The sequence below is a fragment of the Natator depressus genome, chromosome 13, assembly GCF_965152275.1.
Source record: "Natator depressus isolate rNatDep1 chromosome 13, rNatDep2.hap1, whole genome shotgun sequence".
Classification (NCBI taxonomy): Eukaryota; Metazoa; Chordata; order Testudines; family Cheloniidae; genus Natator; species Natator depressus.
Window position 1 is genome coordinate 31,827,516 of NC_134246.1, and position 24,779 is coordinate 31,852,294.

Sequence of the window (24,779 nt, forward strand, 5' to 3'; positions counted from 1 at the left end):
CCCCTTTTGATCACTAAATCAATATAATATAGTAATGAAACATTACAGACAGGAACCAATGTTTAGCATCTACAAGCTAATTAGATCAGTGTTGAACTTCTAATAAGGCATAGGTAAACACAGACAAATACAATTAATATCTACTTCTAATTCTCTAACAATACAGGCCTACATTTCAAGACCTCTAGTCTATAGTCAGTATAGAGGACCTCTAGTCCTCTATACTGTGGAAAGGGATCTGGGGGTCATAGTGGACCACAAGCTAAATATGAGTCAACAGTATAACGCTGTTGCAAAAAAAGCAAACATCCTTCTGGGATGTATTAGGAGGAGTGTTGTAAGCAAGACACGAGAAGTAATTCTTCCGCTCTACTCCACGCTGATTAGGCCTCAACTGGAGTATCATGTCCAGTTCTGGGTGCCATATTTCAGGAAGGAAGTGGACAAACTGGAGAGAGTCCAGAGAAGAGCAACAAAAATGATTAAAGGTCTAGAAAACATGAGCTATTAGGGAAGATTGAAAAAATTGGGTTTGTTTAGTCTGGAAAAGAGAAGACTGAGAGGGGACATGATCACAGTTTTCAAGTATTTAAAAGGTTGTTACAAGGAGAAGGAAGAAAAATTGTTCTTCTTAACTTCTGAGGCCAGGACAAGAAGCAATGGGCTTAAACTGCAGCAAGGGAGGTTTAGGTTGGACATTAGGAAAAAGTTCCTGTCAGGGTAGTTAAACACTGGAATAAATTGCCTAAGGAGGTTGTAGAATCTCCATTATTGGAGATTTTTAGGAGCAGGTTAGACAAACTCCTGTCAGGAATGGTCTAGATAATACTTAGTCCTGCCACGAGTGCAGGGACTAGATGACCTCTTGAGGTCCCTTCCAGTTCTATGGTTCTGTGATTCTATTTAACATGGCTTTGCTAACTATCTATGAGGAATGGTCCTATTTACCATTTCAGTATTCTTCTAATATGTCCTTAAAGGTTTCTTTTACTTCAGCCAGTCAGCTGGTTGCTTAACCCTCACTGGCTCAGCATCACAATAGCTAAAATGAGAAGAAATCTAAACGAAAATAATGAATCATAGAATCATAGAAAATTAGGGTTGGAAGAGATCTCAGGAGGTCATCTCAAAGCAGGATCAACCCCAACTAAATCATCCCAGTCAGGGCTTTGTCAAGCCGGTCCTTAAAAACCTCTAAGGACGGAGATTCCACCAGCTCCCTAGGTAACCTATTCCAGTGCTTCACCACGCTCCTAGTGGAATAGTTTTTCCTAATATCCAACCTAGACCTCCCCCACTGCAACTTGAGACCATTGCTCCTTGTTCTGTCATCAGCCACTACTGAGAACAGCCTAGCTCCATCCTCTTTGTTACCCCCTTCAGGCAATTGAAGGCTGATATCAAATCCCCAGTCACTCTTCTCTTCTGCAGACTAAACAAGCCCAGTTCCCTCAGCCTCTCCTTGTAAGTCATGTGCCCCAGCTCCCTAATCATTTTCGTTGTCCTCTGCTGGACTCTCTCCAATTTGTCCACATCCTTTCTGTAGTGGGGGGGCCCCAAACTGGATGAAATACTCCAGATGTGGCCTCACCAGTGCCGAATAGAGGGGAATAATCCCTTCCCTCGACCTGCTGGCAATGTTCCTACTAATGCAGCCCAATATGCCGTTAGCCTTCTTGGCAACAAGGGCACACTGCTGACTCACATCCAGCTTCTCATACACTGTAATCCCCAGGTCCTTTTCTGTAGAACTGCCACTTAGCTAGTCAGCCCCCAGCCTGTAGCAGTGCATGGGATTCTTCTGTCCTAAGTGCAGGACTCTGCACTTGTCCTTGTTGAACCTCATCAGATTTCTTTTGGCCCAATCCTTCAATTTGTCTAGATCACTCTGGACCCTATCCCTACTCTCCAGCATATCTACCTCTCCCCCGAGCTTAGTGTCATCCGCGAACTTGCCGAAGATGCAATCCATCCCATCATCCAGATCATTAATGAAGATGTTGAACAAAACCAGCCCCAGGACCGACCCTGGGGGCACTCCGCTTGATACCGGCTACCAACTAGACATAGAGCTGTTGATCACTACCCCTTGAGCCTGCTGATCTAGCCAGCTTTCTATCCACCTTATAGTCCATTCATCCAATCCATACTTCTTTAACTTGCTGGCAAGAATACTGTGGGAGATTGTATCAAAAGCTTTGCTAAAGTCAAGGTATAGCATGTCCGCTGCTTTCCCCATATCCACAGAGCCAGTTATCTCATCATAGAAGGCAATCAGGTTGGTCAGGCATGATTTGCCCTTTGTAAATCCATGTTGACTGTTCCTGATCACCTTCCTCTCCTCCAAGTGTTTCAAAAAGGAATTTGAAACTTACAACATATGGGTGCAGTGCTCATTTGATGCATCTTATAGCCACAGACTTAAGTATAACTGCAGGAAAAAGGAAAATGTTGTTGAAATTTCAAAATACTTCCTTAGCAAGCACTTTGCTTCAGCTTCACTAAAGAAAGCAGGATATAAGAGCGGCCATACTGGATCAGGCCAAAGGTCCGTCTAGCCCATTATCTTGTCTTCTGGTGGTTCAGAGGGAATGAACAGAACAGGTCATCATCAAGTGATCCATCCCCTGTCACCCATTCCCAGCTTCTGGCAAACAGAGGCTAGGGACACCATCCCTGCCCTTCCTGGCTAATAGCCATTGATGGACCTATCCTCCACGAATTTATCTAGTTCTTTTTTGAATCCTGTTATAGTCTTAGCCTTCACAACATCCTCTCGCAAAGAGTTTGACAGGTTGACTGTGCGTTGTGTGAAGAAATACTTCCCTTTCTTCGTTTTGTTTTGTTCGTTTTAAACCTGCTGCCTATTCATTTCATTTCATGATCCCTAGTTCTTTTGTTATGAGAAGGAGTAAATAATAGTTCCTTATTTACTTTCTCCACACCAGTCATGATTTTATAGACCTCTATCATATCCCCCTTAGTCATCTCTTTAACAAGATGAAAAGTCCCAATCTTATTAATCTCTCCTCACATGGAAGCTGTTCCATACCCCTAATCATTTTTGTTGCCCTTTTCTGAACCTTTTCCAATTCCAATATATCTTTTTTGAGATGAGGTGACCACATCTGCATGCAGTATTCAAGATGTGGGCGTACCATGGATTTATATAGAGGCAATATGATATTTTCTGTCTTATTATCTGTCCCTTTCTTAATGATTCTCAACTTTCTGTTCACTTTTTTGACTGCTGCTGCACATTGAGTGGATGTTTTCAGAGAACTATCCACAATGACTCCAAGATCTCTTTCTTGAGTGGCTAATTTAGACCCCATCATTTTGTATGAATAGTTAGGATTATGTTTTCCAAAGTGTATTACTTTGCATTTATCAGCATTGAATTTCATCTGCCCTTTTGTTGCCCGGTCACCCAGTTTTGTGAGATCCCTTTGTAGCTCTTCGCAATCAGCTTTGGACTTAACTATTTTGAGTAGTTTTATATCATCTGCAAATTTTGCCACCTGTTTACCCCTTTTTCCAGATCATGTATGAATATGTTGAACGGCACTGGTCCCAGTACAGACCCCTGGGGGACACCAAACTGATTCTCCCCCAAGATATACAATGGAATTTAGTGGTTGACTACTTTGAGCTTGTAATGGATGGTCCTCACTGGTGGAGTCATCTAATGGTTAGGGCACTATGTCTCTACTCACTTCACCTCCAATGTTTCACCTGGGCACTGTTGCTCTATAGCAGTCTGTCTTTTGCTGGTTGTTGACTTGATCCTCTGGTCAGGTCACCAGTTAGCTTTATCCCTCTCTGGGGTAACAGAATTCCAAGAAAGATACTGGGTCCCACGCAGGGCTGGATTATCCAATAGGCAGACTAAGCATGTGCTTAGGGCACCAGCAAAGCAGGGGGCACCAGAAAAAATTGGAAGAACAAATTAAAGGGGAGCGTGAATACTGGCAACATGTCTTGCAGCGTGTTGTAGCTGTTATTCAAACATTAGCTGAACATGGTCTGCCTTTCCGGGGATCAAATGACACATTTGGATCATTGCAGAATGGAAATTTCTTGGGATTGTTGGAGTTTGTGGCTCAGTTTGGCCCATTTTTAGCAGGCCATATCTCAAAATATGGAAATGCGGGCAAAGGTAACCCATCATACTTATCCAGCACAATATGTGATGAACTCATTGGTCTAATGAGTGACAAAGTTCGTTCAGCTATTGTGGATGAAATAAGTACTGCTGGGTACTTCAGTTTATCTGTCGACTCTACACCTGAACTTTCACATATTGATCAACTGAGTATTGTACTAAGATATGTGTCTCCCACAGATGGAAAACCAGTTGAACGATTTATAACATTCCTCAAATTGAAAGGCCACACTAGTGAAGAAATGGCAAATCAAGTACTGCATTATCTGTGCCAAGTTTGCAAAATAGATTTCTCAAAGTGCAGAGGTCAATCTTATGACAACGCTGCCAACATGTAGGGATAAAGAGAGACAGGCTAAAAGTCAAGTAGAGTTGGACCTTGCAAAGGGAATTAAATCCAATAGTAAAAGTTCTATAGCCATATAAATAAGAAGAAAACAAAGAAAGAAAAAGTGGGACCGCTAAACACTGAGGATGGAGTGGAGGTTAAGGATAATTTAGGCATGGCCCAATATCTAAACAAATACTTTGCCTCAGTCTTTAATAAGGCTAATGAGGATCTTAGGGATAATGGTAGCATGACAAATGGGAATGAGGATATGGAGGTAGATATTACCATATCTGAGGTAGAAGCGGAACTCGAACTTAATGGGACTAAATTGGGGGGCCCAGATAATCTTCATCCAAGAATATTAAAGGAATTGGCACATGAAATTGCAAGCCCATTAGCAAGAATTGTTAATGAATCTGTAAACTCAGGGGTTGTACCATATGATTAGAGAATTGCTAACATAGTTCCTATTTTTAAGAAAGGAAAAAAATATGATCCGGGTAACTACAGGCCTGTTAGTTTGACATCTGTAGTATGCAAGGTCTTGGAAAAAATTTTGAAGGAGAAAGTAGTTAAGGACATTGAGGTCAATGGTAAATGGGACAAAATACAACATTGTTTTACAAAAGGTAGATCATGCCAAACCAACCTGATCTCCTTCTTTGAGAAAGTAACAGATTTTTTAGACAAAGTAAATGCAGTGGATCAAATTTACCTAGATTTCAGTAAGGCGCTTGATACGGTGCCACATGGGGAATTATTAGTTAAATTGGAAAAGATGGGGATCAATATAAAAATTGAAAGGTGGATAAGGAATTGGTTAAAAGGGAGACTACAGCAGGTCATACTGAAAGGTGAACTGTCAGGCTGGAGGGAGATTACCAGTGGAGTTCCTCAGGGATCAGTTTTGGGACCAATCTTATTTAATCTTTTTATTACCGACCTCAGCACAAAAAGTGGGAGTGTGCTAATAAAGTTTGCGGATGATACAAAGCTGGGAGGTATTGCCAATTTAGAGAGAGACTGGGATATCATACAGGAAGATCTGGATGGCCTTGTAAACTGGAGTAATAGTAATAGGATGAAATTTAATAGTGAGAAGTGTAAGGTGGGATTAATAATAAGAATTATAGTTATAAGCTGGGGACGCATCAATTAGAAGTAACGGAGGAGGAGAAGGACCTTGGAGTACTGGTTGATCGCAGGATGACTATGAGCCAGTGTGATATGGCAGTGAAAAAAGCTAATGCGGTCTTGGGATGCATTAGGCAAGGTATTTCCAGTAGAGATAAGGAGATGTTAGTACCGTTATACAAGGCACTGGTGAGACCTCACCTGGAATACTGTGTGCAGTACTGGTCTCTCATGTTTAAGAAGGATGAATTCAAACTGGAACAGGTTCAGAAAAGGGCTATTAGGATGACCCGAGGAATGGAAAACCTGTCTTATGAAAGGAGACTCAAGGAGCTTGGCTTGTTTAGCCTAACCAAAAGAAGGTTGAGGGGAGATATGACTGCTCTCTATAAATATATAAGAGGGATAAATACCGGCGGGGGAGAGGAATTATTTAAGCTCAGTACCAATGTGGACACAAGAACAAATGGATATAAACTGGTCATCAGGAAGTTTAGACTTGAAATTAGACGAAGGTTTCTAACCATCAGAGGAGGGAAGTTCTGGAATAGCCTTCCAAGGGAAGCAGTGGGGGCAAAAGACCTATCTGGCTTTAAGATTAAACTCGATAAGTTTATGGAGGAGATGGTATGATGGGATAACGTGATTTTGGCAATTAATTGATCTTTAAATATTCATGGTAAATAGGCCCAATGGCCTGTGATGGGATGTTAGATGGAGTGGGATCTGAGTTACTACAGAGAATTCTTTCCTGGGTATCTGGCTGGTGAATCTTGCCCATATGCTCAGGGTTCAGCTGATCGTCATATTTGGGGTCGGGAAGGAATTTTCCTCCAGGGCAGATTGGAAGAGGCCCTGGAGCTTTTTCGCCTTCCTCTGTAGCATGGGGCACGGGTTACTTGCTGGAGGATTCTCTGCTCCTTGAAGTCTTTAAACCATGATTTGAGGACTTCAATAGCTCAGACATAGGTGACAGGTTTATTCCCGGAATGGGTGCATGAGATTCTGTGGCCTGCATTGTGCAGGAGGTCAGACTAGATGATCATAATGGTCCCTTCTGACCTTAATATCTATGAATCTATCAATGCAGAAGAAGCTTTTAGAACAGAACAAATATGTCATATTCATACCAGGTGCTGCACACTCTCTCAATCTTGTTGGCTGCAGTGCTGTTGATTGTTGGCAGTAAGTTTTTTCTCAACAGTACAGTTACTTTATACATTTTTCTCTGCCTCAGCACACCAATGGGCAGTTCTTAAAACACATTTGGGCAATGATCGTGTGTTGAAATCTCTTTCTAATACTTGCTGGGAGGCACATGCAGTGGCAACAAGTGCAATTCTGGAGTCCTACTCAAAGATTGTGGATGCATTAGAAAGTATAGCTGAAGACCAATCACAAAAGGGAGAAACTATACGAGAGGCAGAAAACATTGCAAACAAGATGCAAGAACTAGAGTTTGTGTTCATGTTGACCATGTGGAATGAAATTTTACAACACTTTTACCACACAAGTCAAGCTCTCCAAGAAAAAGAATTGGATTTGAAAACATGTGCAGACCTCTGTCAATCATTAGCAGACCACTTACACACTTTGAGGAATGATTTCTAAAGATCTGAAGACATATCAAAAGATATCTTGCCTGATACTAACTACAAAGAAGCCCAGTCCTGCAAGTGAATCAGGAAAAAACATGAAAATGATAGCAGTGCAACAGAAACAGCATTGAATCCTAGAGACAAATTTCGCGTATCTACTTACTACACTATAATTGATACGCTTGAAGCTCATATGAAGAGGAGAGGTGAAGTGTACAAAGAAGTATAAAGTAGATTTTCTTTTCTAAACGATATGGACTTATCTGATGAACAATATTCACAAGGTTGCCAAAAGCTAGTTGACTCATACCCTGTTGACTTGAACATGAATCTCTGTGGAGAAGTACGGCAGTTCTACTGTTATATGCGCGCAAAGTTTAATGAAACAGGAAAAATGAAATTCAGTCACATTGATCGTCATGACACAATATTGAAAGGGAATACAATGTGTATTTCCAAATGTAGAGATCGCACGACGTATTTTTCTAACATTGATGATTACTAACTGCTCCGCAGAACGCTCTTTTTCTCAGCTGAAAAGAATAAAAAACCCTCAGAGAACAACAATGTGTCAGGACAGACTTGATTCACTTTCCCTATTGTGTATGGAAGCAGACATGCTTCGTCGAGTCAGCTTCGATTAACTTATCTAGAATTTTGCAATGAGAAAATCTAGAAAGAAGCTATTTTAATTTCAGCATACATGTAAGTTTTGTGTCATTTCAAAAAATAGAATTTTATTTTATGGTATAGTAGTGTTTTTATTTTGAATTACATATGGGGGGGCATCATAATCTTTTCAGTGCTTAGGGCCTTTAAAGGTCTTAATCCGGCCCTGGTCCCACACCCTCATGACTGGGGTAGGACTTCATCCATTTATGGACTCCTCCAGGTGTCCAGTCCCAACCACTAAGTTTTCAAAGTCTTTACCCTCCCCTGGCTTCCTCAAGGGGGAGTCTGGAAGTGAGGGGCCTTGTGCTCTCTGTTAGAAGGGTGGTTGGTAGGAGAGCCCCGGCCTTCCCACTCCACTGGGCTCTGGCCCAGGACCCTGTAAGAGGCAACAATGTCCAGCACCTGGGAGTGCCTTGAGGCTGCGTCCCTGGGCCACTTCCTACCACCCTTGCCCCCGCCCAAGTCTCACAGTGTGACACAAAGCAGTAAAGAAAAGGAGAGTGACTGACCACCAGCCCCTCTGTGCACAGCAGACAGGCTCTGTCTCCCAGGGACAGAGTTCTGCAGCACCCTTCTCCAGGCACTCTCTCCTTGCCCTATCAGGCCTCTTCTGAGCTGTCTGGCTCCCTTTCAAGCTCCACCTTCAGCTGGCACATGCTCTGTAGGTGCAGCGGGGTGGGGTCACCTGGGCCCAGAGCTGCTCTCTAACCATTTCAGTCCCAGTGTGGGATTTATACATCCCATCACAGAGCTATTTATTAAGAGCTGGCCTAGTCTGATGACAATATGTGAAGAAAATCATGACAAAACAGATGGAACTATCACAGCCAAAGTAGCCACCATTGGACTAAAGAGAAACATAAAAGATGCTGGATATACTGAAACCGGTTTCCATGGCCTTGGACAAATCACAGAAAAATTGCTGTTGCATTGCTGATGTTGTTAACATTTGGAAAGAACTTCAAGAGGCATTAAAGAAAGAAGTGTAGGCAGTAAAGAAGCAGATGGATCAAGCACTTACTCCACCTCACTTTCTTGCTAATATCCTCAACCCAAAGTACAAGGGTAGATGTCTAACTGCTGAAGAAGATGCTGCTATGATATGGGCATTTAATAATCATACCTTAATCATGCCAACCATAATGAATTTCAGGGCTGGAGGTGAATCGTTCACACAGGACATGTTTGCTGATGATGTTTTAAAGAAAGTTATACCACTGAACTGGCGGCAGTCATTAACTAAGCACCTGGAACCAGAGTTTGTTGAAATGCTAAACCAGCTTTTGACAGCAGTAGCCTCTTCTGCAGGGACAGAAAGAATATTTTCTTCATTTGGACTAATTCATTCCAAGTTAGGAAAACAATTGGGAGTTGAAAAAGCAGGAAAATTTGTTTCTCTTCCAATCTATGAATAAAAACGAGACGGGAAGGACAGCCTAAGTCACTTAGGAGACTGTTGTCTCATTTTCAGGAGACTTAGGTGAGTAGGGACTTAAGCTCCAGTCACTTTCAGATAGATTATTTCAGGTCAGCCTGGAAAAAATGTCAAATATACCTATTTCATTCACTGACTACAGCGAATCCCTCTGTTCCTGTAATAAATTGTTTGTGGTAAATATAAAACCCATTTTGGTAAGAGAAGTTATGTATCCAAAATATTTAAGTTTGTTTTGTTTAATAAAAATAAAATATATATGGTGGTGTGTAATTAAATTCCTGTTACCATCCTAATGTAGCTTGATACAAGTCATGAGCAAAAAGTTAATTATCTAGTAAATGATCAATATATCATTCACCATTTTCTAACATACTAAAATGTACAATTAATAAGAGTGTGAAAATATTAAGCTACATAATTGATTAAATAAGTGTATATAGTTAATATACCCTCCAAGGCAGCAAAAAGATGTACCAAATCTAGTGTAAAAGCTCTATTTAGTTGTAAATCAACATGTTTTAATAGTTATATTAACCAATGAGAATGCACCCTTCTTTAGAAAATAATAAGTACAAATGGAAAAGTTGATTAAAATTGATTATTTAAATTGAGGTTTTCCCACTTAGTGATTTAAATCACCTTGATTTATATCAACCCACCCTGTGTCCAGGTCATGGTCAAAGCAGCTGCTACTGTGTTGAAGATCTTGCTCTTTGTAAAAACTGTCCAGCTGTCTCAGTATCTCAGTTTCAGCGAGATCCTGATTTCAGCAAAGCATCCATTCCTTTGTCCCTGATCTTCTCCAGCGCAACACCAGTACCCCTGGACAAGCACTGCCCACTCCCCATACACCATGGTAGCCCCCAGTTTCAGACACAGGGAAGGTTCCTGGGGCGTCTGATAAAAGGCAGTATTGTAATCCTTTCTCACACTTTTCAGAAAGACTTCCCCACACTGCATCAGAGAACGGAGGTTGCCCATTTAAATCACGCTTTCCATCAGCTAGGCACAGTGCATACAGATTTAATTATGGTAAATAACACTAATACATTCTCTTATTTTTGTTAATTAGCAAACTAGTCACATCCAAAGAGAGACACCACACTCGCCCTACATGCACCTTGCTTGCTTTCTATATGCCATAGCTTTTAAGCTAGAGAGGCTTGAACAATCATAAAATTCAATCTTTTTGAGTTAGAACTTTTTAAGGCCAATTTTTAACTGATTAAAACTCGGAAATTAACAGATTTATTGAAATCCTCAGAAAGTTCACACATTACTCAAATTACAGTTGGGACAGATACATTAGGTTTTCCATCCAAAGTCTGAAAGCTATAATAGGTGCTTTAAGTGAAATAATAGAACACAACCTTAACTCAGAAGTCACTGCCACTGCTCTATAAAGAGTATGGTTACCTCCGGACAGGGATACCTGTAGCGGGCACCTGTAGAGAGAAATGAGAGAAGGAACTCAGCCTAACAAAATGATGAAATGAGTGACTTCAGCTGGGCAAATGGCACATCAGTTGCTTCTTGGAACAGCCAGCTCTAGTGCACACAAGACAAGAGGCTGTTCTCAACTTCCTAAGTAAGGCGTGGTCTGCACTGCACAGCTAGCTGATTTATATCGACCAAATTATGTCAGTGTCTACACGACAGCCTTGTCCCACCGGTGTAAGTGCCCTACTACGCTGAAATAATAACTCTACTTCCACGAGAGGTGTAGGGCTTATGTCGGTGTAGGTAGGGCTACTGTTTGTGTAGACACGACCTTACTTAAAACGGCTGGTAGCTCTCTTAGCTGAGAAATTGACAAGAAAGCCAGGCAGCTAGAACCCAGTTGCTCCCCGCCCCTGGAGGGCTGGGTGGCTGGACCCCGTTCCTGGCTGGCAGCTAGGGCAAAAACCCTGGGCAGCTGGACCCCACTCTGGGCAGGGAACGGGGAGGCGAGAAGCCCCGGGCGGCTTGCCCCCTGCTCCTGGTGGGCAACAGGGAGCCAAGGGGAGCCGCCCGCAGGGAGGCCAGGAGCCTGTGGGGCAGCTGGGCTTCCAGCAGAGATGCAAGACCAGGCTCTCAGGTCCACACACTGCCCCTCTGAGGTCGGTGGAAGCACTGCTGATGAGGATGCGCATCACCGACTCAAGGAGATAGTGTGGACTAATTACTGCGGTGGCGGTAAGTCAACCTAATATAGGTCGACTAGGAGTTAAATCAAGAAGTAAGAATAGCCGAGCCGCGAAGGGTGTGTCCACTGTGCAATTAAAAACCCACCGTTGGCCTGTGTCACTTGACTCAGGCTCACTTCGCTCAGGCTAAGGGGCTGGTCAGTTGCAGTGTAGATGTTCACACTTGGCCTGGAGTCCAGGCAGTAGGACCCTGCAAGGTGGGAGGGTCCCAGACTTCAGGCTGCTGCTCAAACCCAGAAGTCTACATTGCAATTAACCAGCCCTGCGAGCCCAAGTCAGCTGGCACAGGCCAGCTGCAGGTGTCTAACTGCAGTGTGGACATACCCTTAGTGGCATGCTGCCAAGAGGAGAAAAGATTCAAGTAATGAGCATGGTGACACTAAACTTCAAGAAAAGGAGGAAACAAGTAAAAAACCTTAAAGTAAGAAATGAGGAAATTAAAACCCTTGAACTCAGCATGGAGACTGTTTAAGCAACCCTAACAGTCCCCAGAACATATGTACCCCTCAGTCGGAAAGGGCAGCAGAAAGACAGGAAGTAAACCTGCCTGGCTAAATGGGAGGTTCAAGGGCTATCAGGTATCCTTCCAAAACTGGAAAGCCAACGCTAGTGAAGCCTGTAAAAGAACATAGAGACTATGTCAGGCAATATGTCTGAAGGAAATCAGGAGGCATAAGAGGGAATCCAAAGAGAAAACAGCAAAAGGCATAAAAACAAATCACAAGACATGTTTGAAGTATATCAAAAGCAGGACACTTGTCCTGTGAGAGAACTAGGGAGTCTGGTGGGCTGCTGCAGGATAAAGGGAACAATTAAGGAGGATAAGGAAGTGATTTTTGTAATAAAGATGAGGCACTGCCCGAAATTGTGGTGTCAAAACAGGAAGTACTAGAGCAAACTGATCATTGAAAGATTGCGTCTCCAGGATCAGATGGTACACATCTAAAAGGAATCCAGTAGTCCCTTTGGATAGGGCACTGGATATGAACTCAGGAGAGTAGGGCAGTTCTGCTGTTGACTTGAAGCGTAACCTTAGACAAGTCTGTGCCTCAGTTTCTTCATCTGAAAAATGGGGTATTTAATATAAAGCTTCTTGAGATATACAGTTGAAAAGTGCAATATGCGGGATAGGTATTGTTTATTATTGAGAAATGAAAGGGCTGAGCTGCTTATACAATATGTAGTCACTTGTTAAAATCAGCCACAGTACTGGTCAGCTGGTGGGTAGCAAGTGTAAAAACAATGCCCGGGGTGATGTGGGGAATTACAGATCACTGAGTCTTCAGCACTAGGAAAATTCACTGAAGTAATCATTAGAATTATACATCACCATGATGAACTGGATATAAGGGAGAAACCAGCATGGCTTCTGCAAAGGAAAATCACACCTTGCTGATACATTGCAATGTTTTGTACATGTCAGTACAAATGGGTGAAGAGGGACCAGTTGGTTTAGCTCAGGTGTCTCTGAAACAATGAGATCCTAATTCTGATTGGGGCCTCTGGGTGCTCCACTAATACTGCATGATTGTAGTGTGGTGACCCGGCAAGGCAAATTGGGAGAGGCAGCGGCAAACCAAGACAAATGGGTCATTTGAAATTTTTAGGACTTTATAAGGGAAAACCCCAGAGGTTAACAAGTTGGTACCAGGAGCTTAAATCATGTAGAACATTGCCAAAGAGTTACTGTTCATAGTTACATTATAGGTTACCAACTTGTTAACCTCTGGGGCTTGTACACGCTGGGCAGTTAGTACCAAATGGATTGTTATTAAGAAGAACAAAGAGATTCCTTAACAATAGATTGTGTCACTTCACAGAAGAGTCATCTTTTCTTCTCCTTGGCCGCAAGTCCAGCTCCACTCTTGCTGGCCTGTTCGTTGCTTCTCTTTGGCTTGAAGGGCTCCTGAGGTTTGCTGTTCCTCTGGCTGTATGTCTTTTCACAGAATTTATCTACAAGTGCGGTTTCTTCACCTAGTGGGCCCTCATTTGTGCATCAGGCCCCTTTGAACTGTATCCCGTCACTAGATGGTCACAGTCACTCTCTCTCCTCATGTGCTTTAGGTCCTTTGTGCGTGGCCTTCTCATTTACCATTTTCAGGCTCTGTTTTCATCTAACTCAGCTTTTTGATCAAGTCCCTTTTTCACCAGTTCTGTTTCCTTTCAGTTTTTTCCCTTGATGCTCTGTCTCTGGTAAGTCTGTAGATATCATTTCCCTCTACTTCCCTTCTCTATTAGTGCCTGCTCCCGCCTGCCAAGTCTGGTTATTTTTCTGCTTCTCCTGACCTGAAACCTTTGCTGTTTTCCTTCTTTCTTCCTTCTCACTTCCCAGTCCCCTATTTTTATTCTCCTGTTCTTCTTTTATTTTATCACCTCCCCTCCTACCCAGGCTCCGGTTCACCCACTAGCTCAGCATCTCGATTCTTCTCCTTCTCTAACAGCTTTTCCCAACTGCCCCTCTGGGCGGATTCAGAGCCACCTCCCCAGTTCAAGCTGCCCTCCCTTGGCCGTCCTCTCCCCAGGACAGGATCGTGTTCTGCTGCATCGCAGCTGGAGCAGGGGCCAGTGCCGGGGGAGGGTTACTGTACTACTATTATTGTAATAATGATAATTTGATAGGGCTGCCGGTGATAGCAGGGATGGACCCATTGTCCCAGGAGGTCCCTTCCGGTTCTGTGTCCTAGTAAGGAAACTGTCACCATTGTCTCTTACAGTTTGGTGATTGAACAATGGGGCCCTGATCTAAGCAACACTGCAGTACTGCTGCTCTTAATTACTGATGACTTTACCTGCAGTTATATTACATAAAGAGTGGGGATATGAACCCTCCCCTCCCCCACTTCAGGGCATGAGCAAGCCTCTAACTGATGGGTGTGAGGAAGACACTTCCCCTATGGATGGGTTATTCCAAATTTGTCCACTCTGGGGTTTCTTGTGCCTTCCTCGGAAGCAGCTTGTACTGGCCACAGTCTGAGACAGGGTATGGGGCTAGACAGGCCCCATCCCTGATCCATGGTGGCAATTCTTCAAGTCCTGGAAGTTAAGGAGGGGTAGAACTTGCTTGTTTTGCATGGAAATACTGAGAAACTCGGATGCATCCAATCACTTGCTGTTTGTTTCCCATTTACAGGAACCCGGGGAAACTGTTCTCCACCTGGCAGTGTTGTTAGCTGACCGAACCTCTCTACACATTGTAGATTTTCTGGTGCAGAACAGGTAAGCTGACTGCAGGCACTAGCAGGGGTAGGACTGTCTGCTCAGGCTAAGACACATAATGTCATCAGCAGAGTTAGTGCTGGTGGAAGGTGCTGGATAGCCTTGTAGACTAAGTGCCTCTGAATATCCCCTGAAGTACCACCAGGGGGCAGCATCAGGGCATTTCCCTGTGGAAGTGCCTCGGTTTTGACTTGAAGAAACCATCTTTAGGGTTAGAGGGGAATTCATGGCCATGGCCCTTCCCTGGGCTCTCTGCTGAGGGGAGCAATGAGTGCCAGTGGGGACGGAGATTTTCCGACTAGGACATGTGTTTCCCTGGGTGGTTCAACCCATGCCCCTCCTCCCGCCCCGCCACTGAACAGCTCTCCAATGGGCACGCCCACCCTGACTGCAGTCCACGGGTGACAGGCTCTACATCCCATTAGCGACTACTCCGGGCCAGCCAGCTCAAAGATGGGCTTCCCAAGGGCCGGCTCTTGCTTTTCTGAGTGAGTCTGGTTCTTCCTAAACAGGAGGAGGTACATTTTTGTTCCTTCTGCATTCAAGCCCAGGGCGCCATTGATTGGGGTGGAACCAGCGTTAAAGTCTGTCTCCCTAAGGGCCGCCCCACAGTGCCTGGGTACCTCCCAAGTGTTTATGGATTTATCTTCCCAGCACCCTTGTGAGCTTAGGCTCCGTTATCATCATCTGAGAGGGCCACTTATGGATCTGGGGCAAAAATTGGGGATTGGCCCTGCTTTGAGCAGGGGGTTGGACTAGATGACCTCCTGAGGTCCCTTCCAACCCTGATATTCTATGATTCTATGATCTCCGGTTTACAGAAGGGAGAATGGAGACTCAGCGGGAGAAAGTGACTTGTGCAAGGTCACACAAGAAGGTTCTTGGAGCTGGGAATGGAATTCAGCTCTCCTGGGTTCCCGCCCATACAAAACCATCCTTCCTCTAGACGATCCTTCTAAACCCTTATCTTCTGCATCACCTTCTGTACTGTGAACTCTTCTCTTTATCTCTATCCCCCACTTCCCCCGCGACCATATGTGGTTGTAAAACTTGAAAGCTGATAAAAGTGTATGCTCATTCCATACAAAATTCCATGCTGACATCACTCAGTGATGCATAGCTGCGTCCTCACGGATGTGCAGTCCTGTGTGATCTGGTGTGCAAGTGCAGGATTGTGTTCTGAGTTCGGCTGCTGTTGCAGTAGAGTGGGTATTGTACCAGCCTCACAGCGCTGCCCTTTGCCGGGGAATGTGCACACAGCTGCCAAGGTTGGGGAAATTCCATGGGTAGAGTATTCAGTAAGAAGATTTGCATATTTTCACATAATTTGCATACAATCCTAATTATTTTAATAAACCCTGTGTGATTTATTACTGGAGGCAGCGTCTGGCAGCTGGGGATGAGACAGCCTCTCCTGACCCCTTTCAGACCCTGGCTTAATCTGGGCCCCAGTCAGTCCCTTCCATTCAGCGTGTGTCCCCCCCGACCCCCACAACGAGCTGTCCCCGCCTGCCTGAAGCCGTGTGCCACAACAGCCTCTTGTGGCCACGGGATGAACTGCAGTTGCTGCCCGCAGCTCGCGTGAGGTCCCAGGTGAGCTGTGCGAGGTCCCATGCGAGCTGTCAGCAGGCGTGGCAGGGCTGCCCAGTGCACAAGAGCTGCACAATATGCCAGACATTTGGCAGCCCTACGTTCACATGCCTTGGCTAAAAGCCTGAATGCTGGGCAGCATCCGTTCTGGTCTTCATTCCTGTGAGCTAGGGAGAAGGGTTTGGGGTTGAACGTCATGCAGTTATTGTTATAGACGAGAACTGCTCTTTCTCAAGCATACTGATACTGACTGTCCTTTGCCCCAGTGGGAGCCTTGTGAAGCAGACAGTGAAGGGAAACACACCGCTTCATTACTGCTGCCTCCACAATAAACCCGAGTGCCTCAAGCTCTTTGTGAGAGCCAAAGCCAGCATTACCATCAGTAAGTGACTGCACCGGCTCGGTTCTCCAAACAGGGAAGAAGATGTCGGGGTTGGGTTCCTTATTTTTTACTGTCTCACTCGCAGGGCCTGTGTCTGCTCTCTGCACCTTGCATGTTTTACTAGGAACAGAACAGGAGCCCTTTGCACCAGGCCAAATGCAACAGAAGAAGCATGCAGAACCAAGTGGCTTTTATACACAGAATGTGTAGCATTGTAAATCCACAGGACAATGTGTCTCAGGAGCAGTGCTGAGGTGCCCCGATAGGGTCGGCAGTACATGGTGTCTAACAGGGATTATGGCTTAGCTCTGGTTAGAGAAGTCAGGTGCTGATCCTTGATGACTCAGTGCATGGTAAGAATCCTGATTCCTTCAGGAGATACCTGGACAGGAGAGGCTGTGACTGTGAATGTGACAGCCATGAGCTTTATACAGGAGTGACTATTCCAGGCCATAGAAAGGCAGATATTGCTGACCCATTGGCTCAGAGTTACTTGTATTTTACTGACCGATTGTTTTGAAGCAGCTCTGAGCACGTTTGAGGTGTCACTAATGCCTATTAAGCAGATGTAGAGAATCCCAAAACAAAAACCTTGTTACAGTTAACCTTAAGTGCAAGTCAAGAGCCATCTTACAATAAACCCATCTTAAACCCCTCAGACATTAACAGTTTGGACAACAACCTATACTCGAGCATCTGCAGACGCACACACACTTACCATTAAAGACAAAAATGCTCAATGACCACCGCCCAAACAACCTTAACTCTGCCCCTGCATTTATGTTAATATGTTAGGCCCTGACCTGACCTCTGCTAGAGACAACAGCAGTCTTTGCTTTTACTTTATTGGGAGCTCCCTTGGTCCCTTGTGCTCCTGTTACCTAACCTTATATGTGTCTATCCTCTAGTGTGTAATTCTGTGTCTGATTTGTGATGATGCGCACAGTTCCTGTGTTAATATAATCAGTGTGGATCTTTCTCAGCTGGTGTAGCATTTCTGGTTAGTTCATACAGTAGCTTTGTCTCTAACAATGTATCTTTAATTGGGGATGCATGGTATTAGTAATAGGAAAAAATCACTCTTTGGATGGGTTTGCATGCTATGCTGATGGGCCCTGTAACAAACTTTAGACACATATTGTGATGGGGTGTATAGACCCCATGCAGACAGGGAAGGGCTAGCCCCACCCCTTTGGCCCTGTGAATTATGTATGATAGGGAGGAGGCCTTTAAAAGGGAGGACGGGTGGGAGAGGAGCAGGATTGCCCTAAGCTGCAGACTGCAGGGGTGATTCCTAGCCAGGAGACCTTCACCCTGAACAACAGATTCCCAGCGTAAGATGGACAGGCTGAGCCTGACTCAGAGGCCTGGCCAGACCAATTTCCCCAAAACCCAGTACGTTGGTGCACGGTAGACTTGCTGCACCCCTCCCCTTTTGCTGGGGCCACTGGGAGAGAGTATCCCTGAATGCCTTGGGGTTTGTGACTTTCATTTTTGATCCCCACCTCTGGAGAGACTTAAAAGGGCCCACAAAGGGCAGAGGCCCCCCCCCTCAAATAGTAAGGAAGTGGGACCTGGGCTGGGACCCCCCAGTGCAGATAACTGGGCATTGTCAGGTTCCTGCCCTCCCCCCGCCCCCCAAGGGAGGAACCACCAATGACTCTGTTACACATATGAATTCAGGGATTCCTGAATTAATAAAGTGTCTTTAGTTTTGTAGAGTGGGATTTTACAAAAGGCCTGATTGATGACAAGTGGTACCAGATGTGATAAACACAGGCGTATCTTGAGACTAGTCTTGCTATTTTATAAATGTTATCTCTATCGCTGTAAGCCAGGCAGTGTATGCTGGCTGGTGAAGAGCTCCAATCACTCCAGGAGCTACAATCAGTGAGGGTAATTACTACAGCCCTGGGACAGGTAGACAACTCCAGAGAAGTACCACCCCCAGGGGAAATTGCACAGACTAATTCAGACCGTTCAAGAAGCCCAGGAGACAAAGAAGAGCTTGTAAAGGCCCAGCCTGAACTACCTGAGGTCCTGCTTTAGATCCAACAAATTGACATGGTCCTTTGACCAAGGGGGAAAACCCGACCCAAAGGGTTGAAGGACTGTGACCTACCAGATCCCCCATGTGGATGATAGGTGACCTCTGATAAGCTAGCATGTGTTTAGACCTTTCTCTGTTGTATGATATATTTTCTCTGTAATACTTTTCTCCTAAAATCAATGTTCTATGCTCTGTGAAAGCTGTCTGGTACCAGGTAACCCACGAACCTTGGAGGATCAAAGTAAAATGCATGTGCTGAGCGAGGTCAGATCTACTGGAATAATCACCATGAATTGCAGGGGGACTGCAGCCTAAACCCCCAGACTGAAGAGAGAGGGGAGATGGCTGGAGGCCTGAGATCTAAAGGAGTGCCCTTTAGCAGACTATGGAGGGGGTCAGAGGTGCAGTTACCCTGAAACAGTGACACAAGCTTTCTATGAATAAGAGTAATCTCTCCATGCTTTTAGGTGCAGTTCTGAGAGAAAGCTCTGTGATGAATGGATCATTTCATTCATGGAGTGTGCTTTCTCCTCAGGGCAGAATTAAAGTTGCCCCCAAACCGTTAAAGTTGTTTGGGTGTTGGGCATTGAGAAAGTTGCTCTGATGCCTAATTTGTTTAAGTATCAATTTCTATATATACCTGTTAATGTTGAGTGGGGTTGCTTTTATGTGTCCAATGTGGTCTCTTCTCTGGACTATCATGTGCTACTTTAACTGCAAATTCACAAAGTCTTTGGGTTGGAATCCCTGTTTTGGTAAGTCTCAGCTGGAATCCAAGGCCAGACTGCTCCCTGGAGAGCTCTGTGCACATCACTGTAATATTAGTTAATGCTTTCTTAGCCAGATGTGCAGAGGTTTCCTCAGAGCAGCTATGGGTGTTTAACCATCTCCATGGTTCACAGCCCTTCCGCTAGGCCAGCTCCCAGTCACCAGCCAGTCATCCTCACTCAGCCAGATCTCACTGTCCTCTTCCAACTCCCAGTCAATCAGTCCTTGCTTTCTAGCTGCAGCTCTGCTCACTAGCCCCATCCCCAGGCCTGTTCCATGGACCAGAATCACCTCAGCTCCCCCAGCCAGCCCTGTTTGCAAGCACCTGACCTCAGGCAGTGCTGGCTCCTCGTCTCTAGTCCTGCAGCCAGCTCCTCCCTTTGGCTCCTGGTGCACCACCGTGCACTCTCCTCTCTCCACTGAGGTCTGTAGAAGGGGAGCCCCATGCAGCTGGACCTATATAAAGTCTGCCAGAGCAGGGCTCCCATCCATTAGACCCCGGGCTGCACATCAGAGCCTCCCCGTTTCTGTCTCTTTCCAGCCCCCTCCAGGGCCCCACCAGTAGTTTCCTCCCTACAATCTCTCAGCTCTGCCTGCTCCCTCCAATGGTGCTTCCAGTCCTCCCCATGAGGGGGACCATTGACTTGGAGAGAGCTATGAGAGTTTACCCCAGCTGAGGGTCTGCCCCAGGACATTTGTTCAACATCTTTATTAATGATCTGGATGATGGGATGGATTGCATCTTCGGCAAGTTCGCAGATGACACTAAGCTGGGGGGAGAGGTAGATATGCTGGAGGGTAGGGATAGGGTCCAGAGTGACCTAGACAAATCGGAGGATTGGGCTAAAAGAAATATGATGAGGTTCAACAAGGACAAGTGCGGAGTCCTGCACTTAGGATGGAAGAATCCCATGCACTGCTACAGGCTAGGGACCGACTGGCTAAGTGGCAGTTCTGCAGAAAAGGACCTGGGGATTACAGTGGACAAGAAGTTGGATATAAGTCAATAGTGTACCCTTTTTGCCAAGAAGGCTAACGGCATATTGGGATGCATTAGTAGGAGCATTGCCAGCAGATCGAGGGAAGTGATTATTCCCCTCTATTTGGCACTGATGAGGCCACATCTGGAGTATTGCGTTCAGTTTTGGGCCCCCCACTACAGAAAGGATGTGGACAAATTGGAGAGAGTTGAGCGGAGGGCAACAAAAATTATTAGAGGTTTGGGGCACGTGACTTACGAGGAGAGGCTGAGGGAACTGGGCTTATTTAGTCTTCAGAAAAGAAGAGTGAGGCGGGATTTGATAGCAGCCTTCAACTACCTGAAGGGGGGTTCCAAAGAGGATGGAGCTAGGCTGTTCTCAGTGGTGGCAGATGATAGAACAAGGAGTAATGGTCTCAAGTTGCAGTGGGGGAGGTTTAGGTTGGATATTAGGAAAAACTTTTTCACTAGGAGGGTGGTGAAGCCCTGGAATGGGTTACCTAGGGAGGTGGTGGAATCTCCTTCCTTAGAGGTTTTTAAGGCCCAGCTTGACAAAGCCCTGGCTGGGATGATTTAGTTGGGGTTGGTCCTGCTTTGAGCAGGGGGTTGGACTAGATGACCTCCTGAGGTCTCTTCCAACCCTAATCTTCTATGATCCTATGATTAATTGCTTAGCAGTGAGAAAGGTAATTGAATCGGATGAAGAACTAATCCCCAGGGCCTAGGTTCATAAAAGTCATTAGGGTCCCAAGGCCCAGTTTTAGGCTCCACTGAGATCCACAGAACTCCAGCTGAGCCCTGAAGGCTCCTGAACTCACGCGGTGCCTACATTTTTGCAGTAGAAAGTTCCCGTGGTGCCTAAGTTACTGCCTCTGGGCATGTGCGCTCTGCCACCCTCTCGGCACCTGGACGTCTAAACCCCAGACCATGCACAAGGCAGGGAAAGATAGGCATTCAGCCATCTAAGTCATGGGCAGGACCCCAGCCAGTAGCTGGGCTCAGAGGCCGCCTACAGTCTCAGGCCCCTCAGGCAAGTTCACACAAAACAGTGTGGTGGGAGGAGGAGGACCAGGCCCTCCCTCATAACTATTAGCCCAGTGGTTAGGGTACTCACTGGAATATGGGAGACCGTGGGTTCAAGTCCCCCCTCTGCCTCAGGGGGAGAAGGGGTTTGAACAGGGAGCTGCCACGTTCAAATGCGCTGTGGGATATTGTGATGGGTGGGGCTCCCTCAGTCTCTTCTGTTGAAGTTCTTCCACTGTAGATAAATAAGTAAATAGTCATTGAAGCAGGGGGCCTGGACGCTGGGTCTCCCACCTCCTGGATGAGTGCTCTGCCTACCAGGCTACAGAGTCATTCTCATGCTTGTGCTCTCTCACTTTCCCTCCCGCATTTGCTTCTTGCAAACTGGCATAGGCGCCTAATTCCACAGAGGGTTTCTGGCTGAGAATCACTAGCAGAGAAAGGCACCTACTTCTGAGAGAGAGCTGGGCTTAGTGCACACCCCTCTGGTTGGCATCTTCAAGGCGGCTAGCGTGCTGGCTTTTGTGATTTGCATTCAAACGTGCATCTCTCGCCCCACTCTTAGGCGCCTACCTCAGGCTTTGAGAGTCACAGGTTGTTCCCAGGATTTTCTAGGTGCCCAAGAGTTCAGCGTTGCAACGCTCAGTGTCCCCACCCTATGTCCTTTCGTGCATTCAGGCCTGAGTGGCTGAGGGAGCTCAACTCCGTTCTGACTAGGATTGCTAACTTTTGTTTCCAAGCTAAAGACAGGTCAGACTGGGGAGAGAGGTGGGTGTTACTCTTCTGGGCTCTGCCTGCAAAATAAGCTCCACCCTGGTGCATTGCCAGCACAAGACACCACGCACAGTAGATTATGTCGATGTTCAGAATATGATCATGTGCTGACTGGGCTCCTTGAGTTTGGTTCTGCCTCAGCAAGGCCTGAACAAGCCTTTGGGCTCTGCTGGGCTCAGCGCCTTTTAGACTGGGGAAGAAATGAATCGTGGCATCTGCCCAGTGCCACCCACCTGCAGCACCAACATGAGCCGTTACTCCATAAGCGGCAGGTGTGTGGCCCTCCCTCTCCTCTCTTCCAGGGGGAGGAAATAGTTCCCAATGGTGACACCTGAAGGGGACCGGCTCTAGGCACCAGCAAAGCAAGCGCGTGCTTGGGGTGGCACAATTCCGGGGGCGGCGTTCCAGCCACCCTTTTTTCTTTTTTGCTTGGGCAGTTGCGCTCTCGGAGCTTGGGGCGGCAAAAAACCTGGAGCCGTCCTTGCACCTGAATGTTCATCCCTAGGCCTCTGAGCAATCACCTCCCTGAGATGAATGAGGCAGGGCACACCTTTCAGAGCTGCTGTTCCAGACTCAGGCAGACATGCCTGCACAAGTGATACTTTGCTCACACTTCTGAGGTTTTCTTCACACAACAGCTAGAGACTTCCTTTTTTTAAAAAATGAGGGCTGAGATTCTGGAGAACAAAAGAGCAGGCGTGGAGCAGCACTGGTATGGTGCATGGGCATATACTGGCTGGTTTTGAGCCCTGACTAAAGATCTAATAATCTGCTGTGCATGAGGGTATGAAAAATGTACCCTGTGTTTGACCTTTGAGATTTATAAAGAATTCCACTTTAAAGTTCGGGGTAGCAGTACAATCACGACAACTAATTAGTGTCTGTATCTTTGTCACGCATTTGTCAGTGGTGTCACACATTTACTTTTGAAGGCTGCCTCCTGTGACAGGAGCCATTTAGTAGCAATGGCTCTTTGGTTGTTCTCTCCTCTTTACAGTCCCTGGCTGTACACATATCTGTGCTCATGTGCAGAGCAAATTCTGCAGGGGCCAATCAGGGGGCTAAAAGTGTGTCCTGACCTGAGGGAAGCCAAAACTCCCAAGGCTTGGCAGCCAAATGTTAAACTCCCCTGTGCCAGCGCTGCACCAGGAGCTCTGGAATCCTGCATCCCATATGGAAGCATCCAAACAACTCGCTCACTCAGAGCAAGAGCTAGAGGAGACGGGGGTTAACGTGGAACTCACAGGGCAGCCCTATCGAGAGTTGCTTCCATGCCTCCCTAGCAGGAACTGACTTAGTGCTCACAGGGCTCATGACAGCTGCTTTTTCCCCACAGCCAATGAAGCTGAAGAGACGGCCCTGGATGTGGCCAGGTGCATGAGACACTCGCTGTGTGAAGAACTGGTAAGAAATGGCACCTTACAGTCTCCACCTTTGGGGTGTGAGCTCCATGCAGCAGGTGGGGCGCTCAGTAGCAAACCAGGGATTGGACCTCATTAGAAGGGGAGGGGGTCAGCCCCACCACACTGCTTCTGCATGGTGTTTCCCCAAGCTCACACTGCACTCCCTGCAGCATAGATCTAGCAGTATGCTGGGCAAATAGCTCCATTCTAAGGTCTGGCCTCTTGTTTAGTGGAGGTCCATAGCACTCAGCTTTATTGCCCATATTTGCACAGTGCCAACAAGACACCTAAGCTTCTGGCCCAGGCTGCACCGGGCTCCATGTGACAACTTGGCTGAATTCTGTGAGGTTGGTCTCTTCTTGGTCTGGAATCTGGTCTGAACTTTGCCTGATTGGTAGGGGGTTCTGAGCTTAGGGGTGGGAGGAGAGATTGGGGTTGCCCCTCCCACTGGCTCATCCAGGATGGCCTTGGAGTGCTGTAGGCAGTGCATACTGCTTCTGCTGGTCCTGGCTGACAGTGGTGCCCTGCTGCAAGGCCTTGTCTGAGTTGCTAGGGCTCTGCTGGTACCCATGAGGGATGCAGAGCAGGACATAAAGTGACCTCAGGTAGATGCCTGGTCTGCTGTTGCTGACAGAGAATGGGATTCATTCAGACCCCACTGGAGGGATGGGACATCCAGTTTGGAGACATTTCTAGTGGTAGTGCAGACTTTGGGGTTAGAGAGATATTTCTTCTCTCAGTTAGCAAAATCAGAGTCAGTACTGATGGGACATAGTCTGGATTTGCCAGGTTGAGAGGTCTCTGTGGCTATAGCTGCTGGGCTCAGAGCAGTCTGCTGTGGGATGATCTCCTTCTGGCATATGGCAGGATCCCACACCCAGAAACCACCCAGAAATCTTGCTTTTGTGCTGCCCAGGCCCATGTGTTAGGGCTCCAATGCAAACAGCAGTGTCCTGGAAAAAGGACGAAGGCTGCAGGAAAGTCCCCAGGTAGAGATGGGGCAGCCTGGGTGCCATGCCTACCAGCTGGAAACCACTGCTTCAGACTGAGGTGTGTTTTCCCCCAGGACC

The 24,779-nt window shown here is 46.2% G+C and overlaps 2 protein-coding genes across 2 annotated transcripts in view; one reads left to right on the top strand and one right to left on the bottom strand.

The window, feature by feature from the left end:
- LOC141997886 (arf-GAP with SH3 domain, ANK repeat and PH domain-containing protein 1-like) overlaps positions 1 to 24,779 on the top strand; it is a 103,495-nt gene that overhangs the window by 69,090 nt on the left and 9,626 nt on the right. The window contains exons 18-20 of the mRNA XM_074970438.1: positions 14,655 to 14,740; positions 16,597 to 16,712; positions 23,643 to 23,710. Coding sequence (XP_074826539.1) covers positions 14,655 to 14,740; positions 16,597 to 16,712; positions 23,643 to 23,710 — 270 coding nt within the window. The remainder of the gene's footprint in view (positions 1 to 14,654; positions 14,741 to 16,596; positions 16,713 to 23,642; positions 23,711 to 24,779) is intronic.
- Positions 1 to 24,779, bottom strand: part of CEP250 (centrosomal protein 250) — a 297,988-nt gene that overhangs the window by 6,925 nt on the left and 266,284 nt on the right. The gene's annotated exons all lie outside the window — the stretch shown is intronic.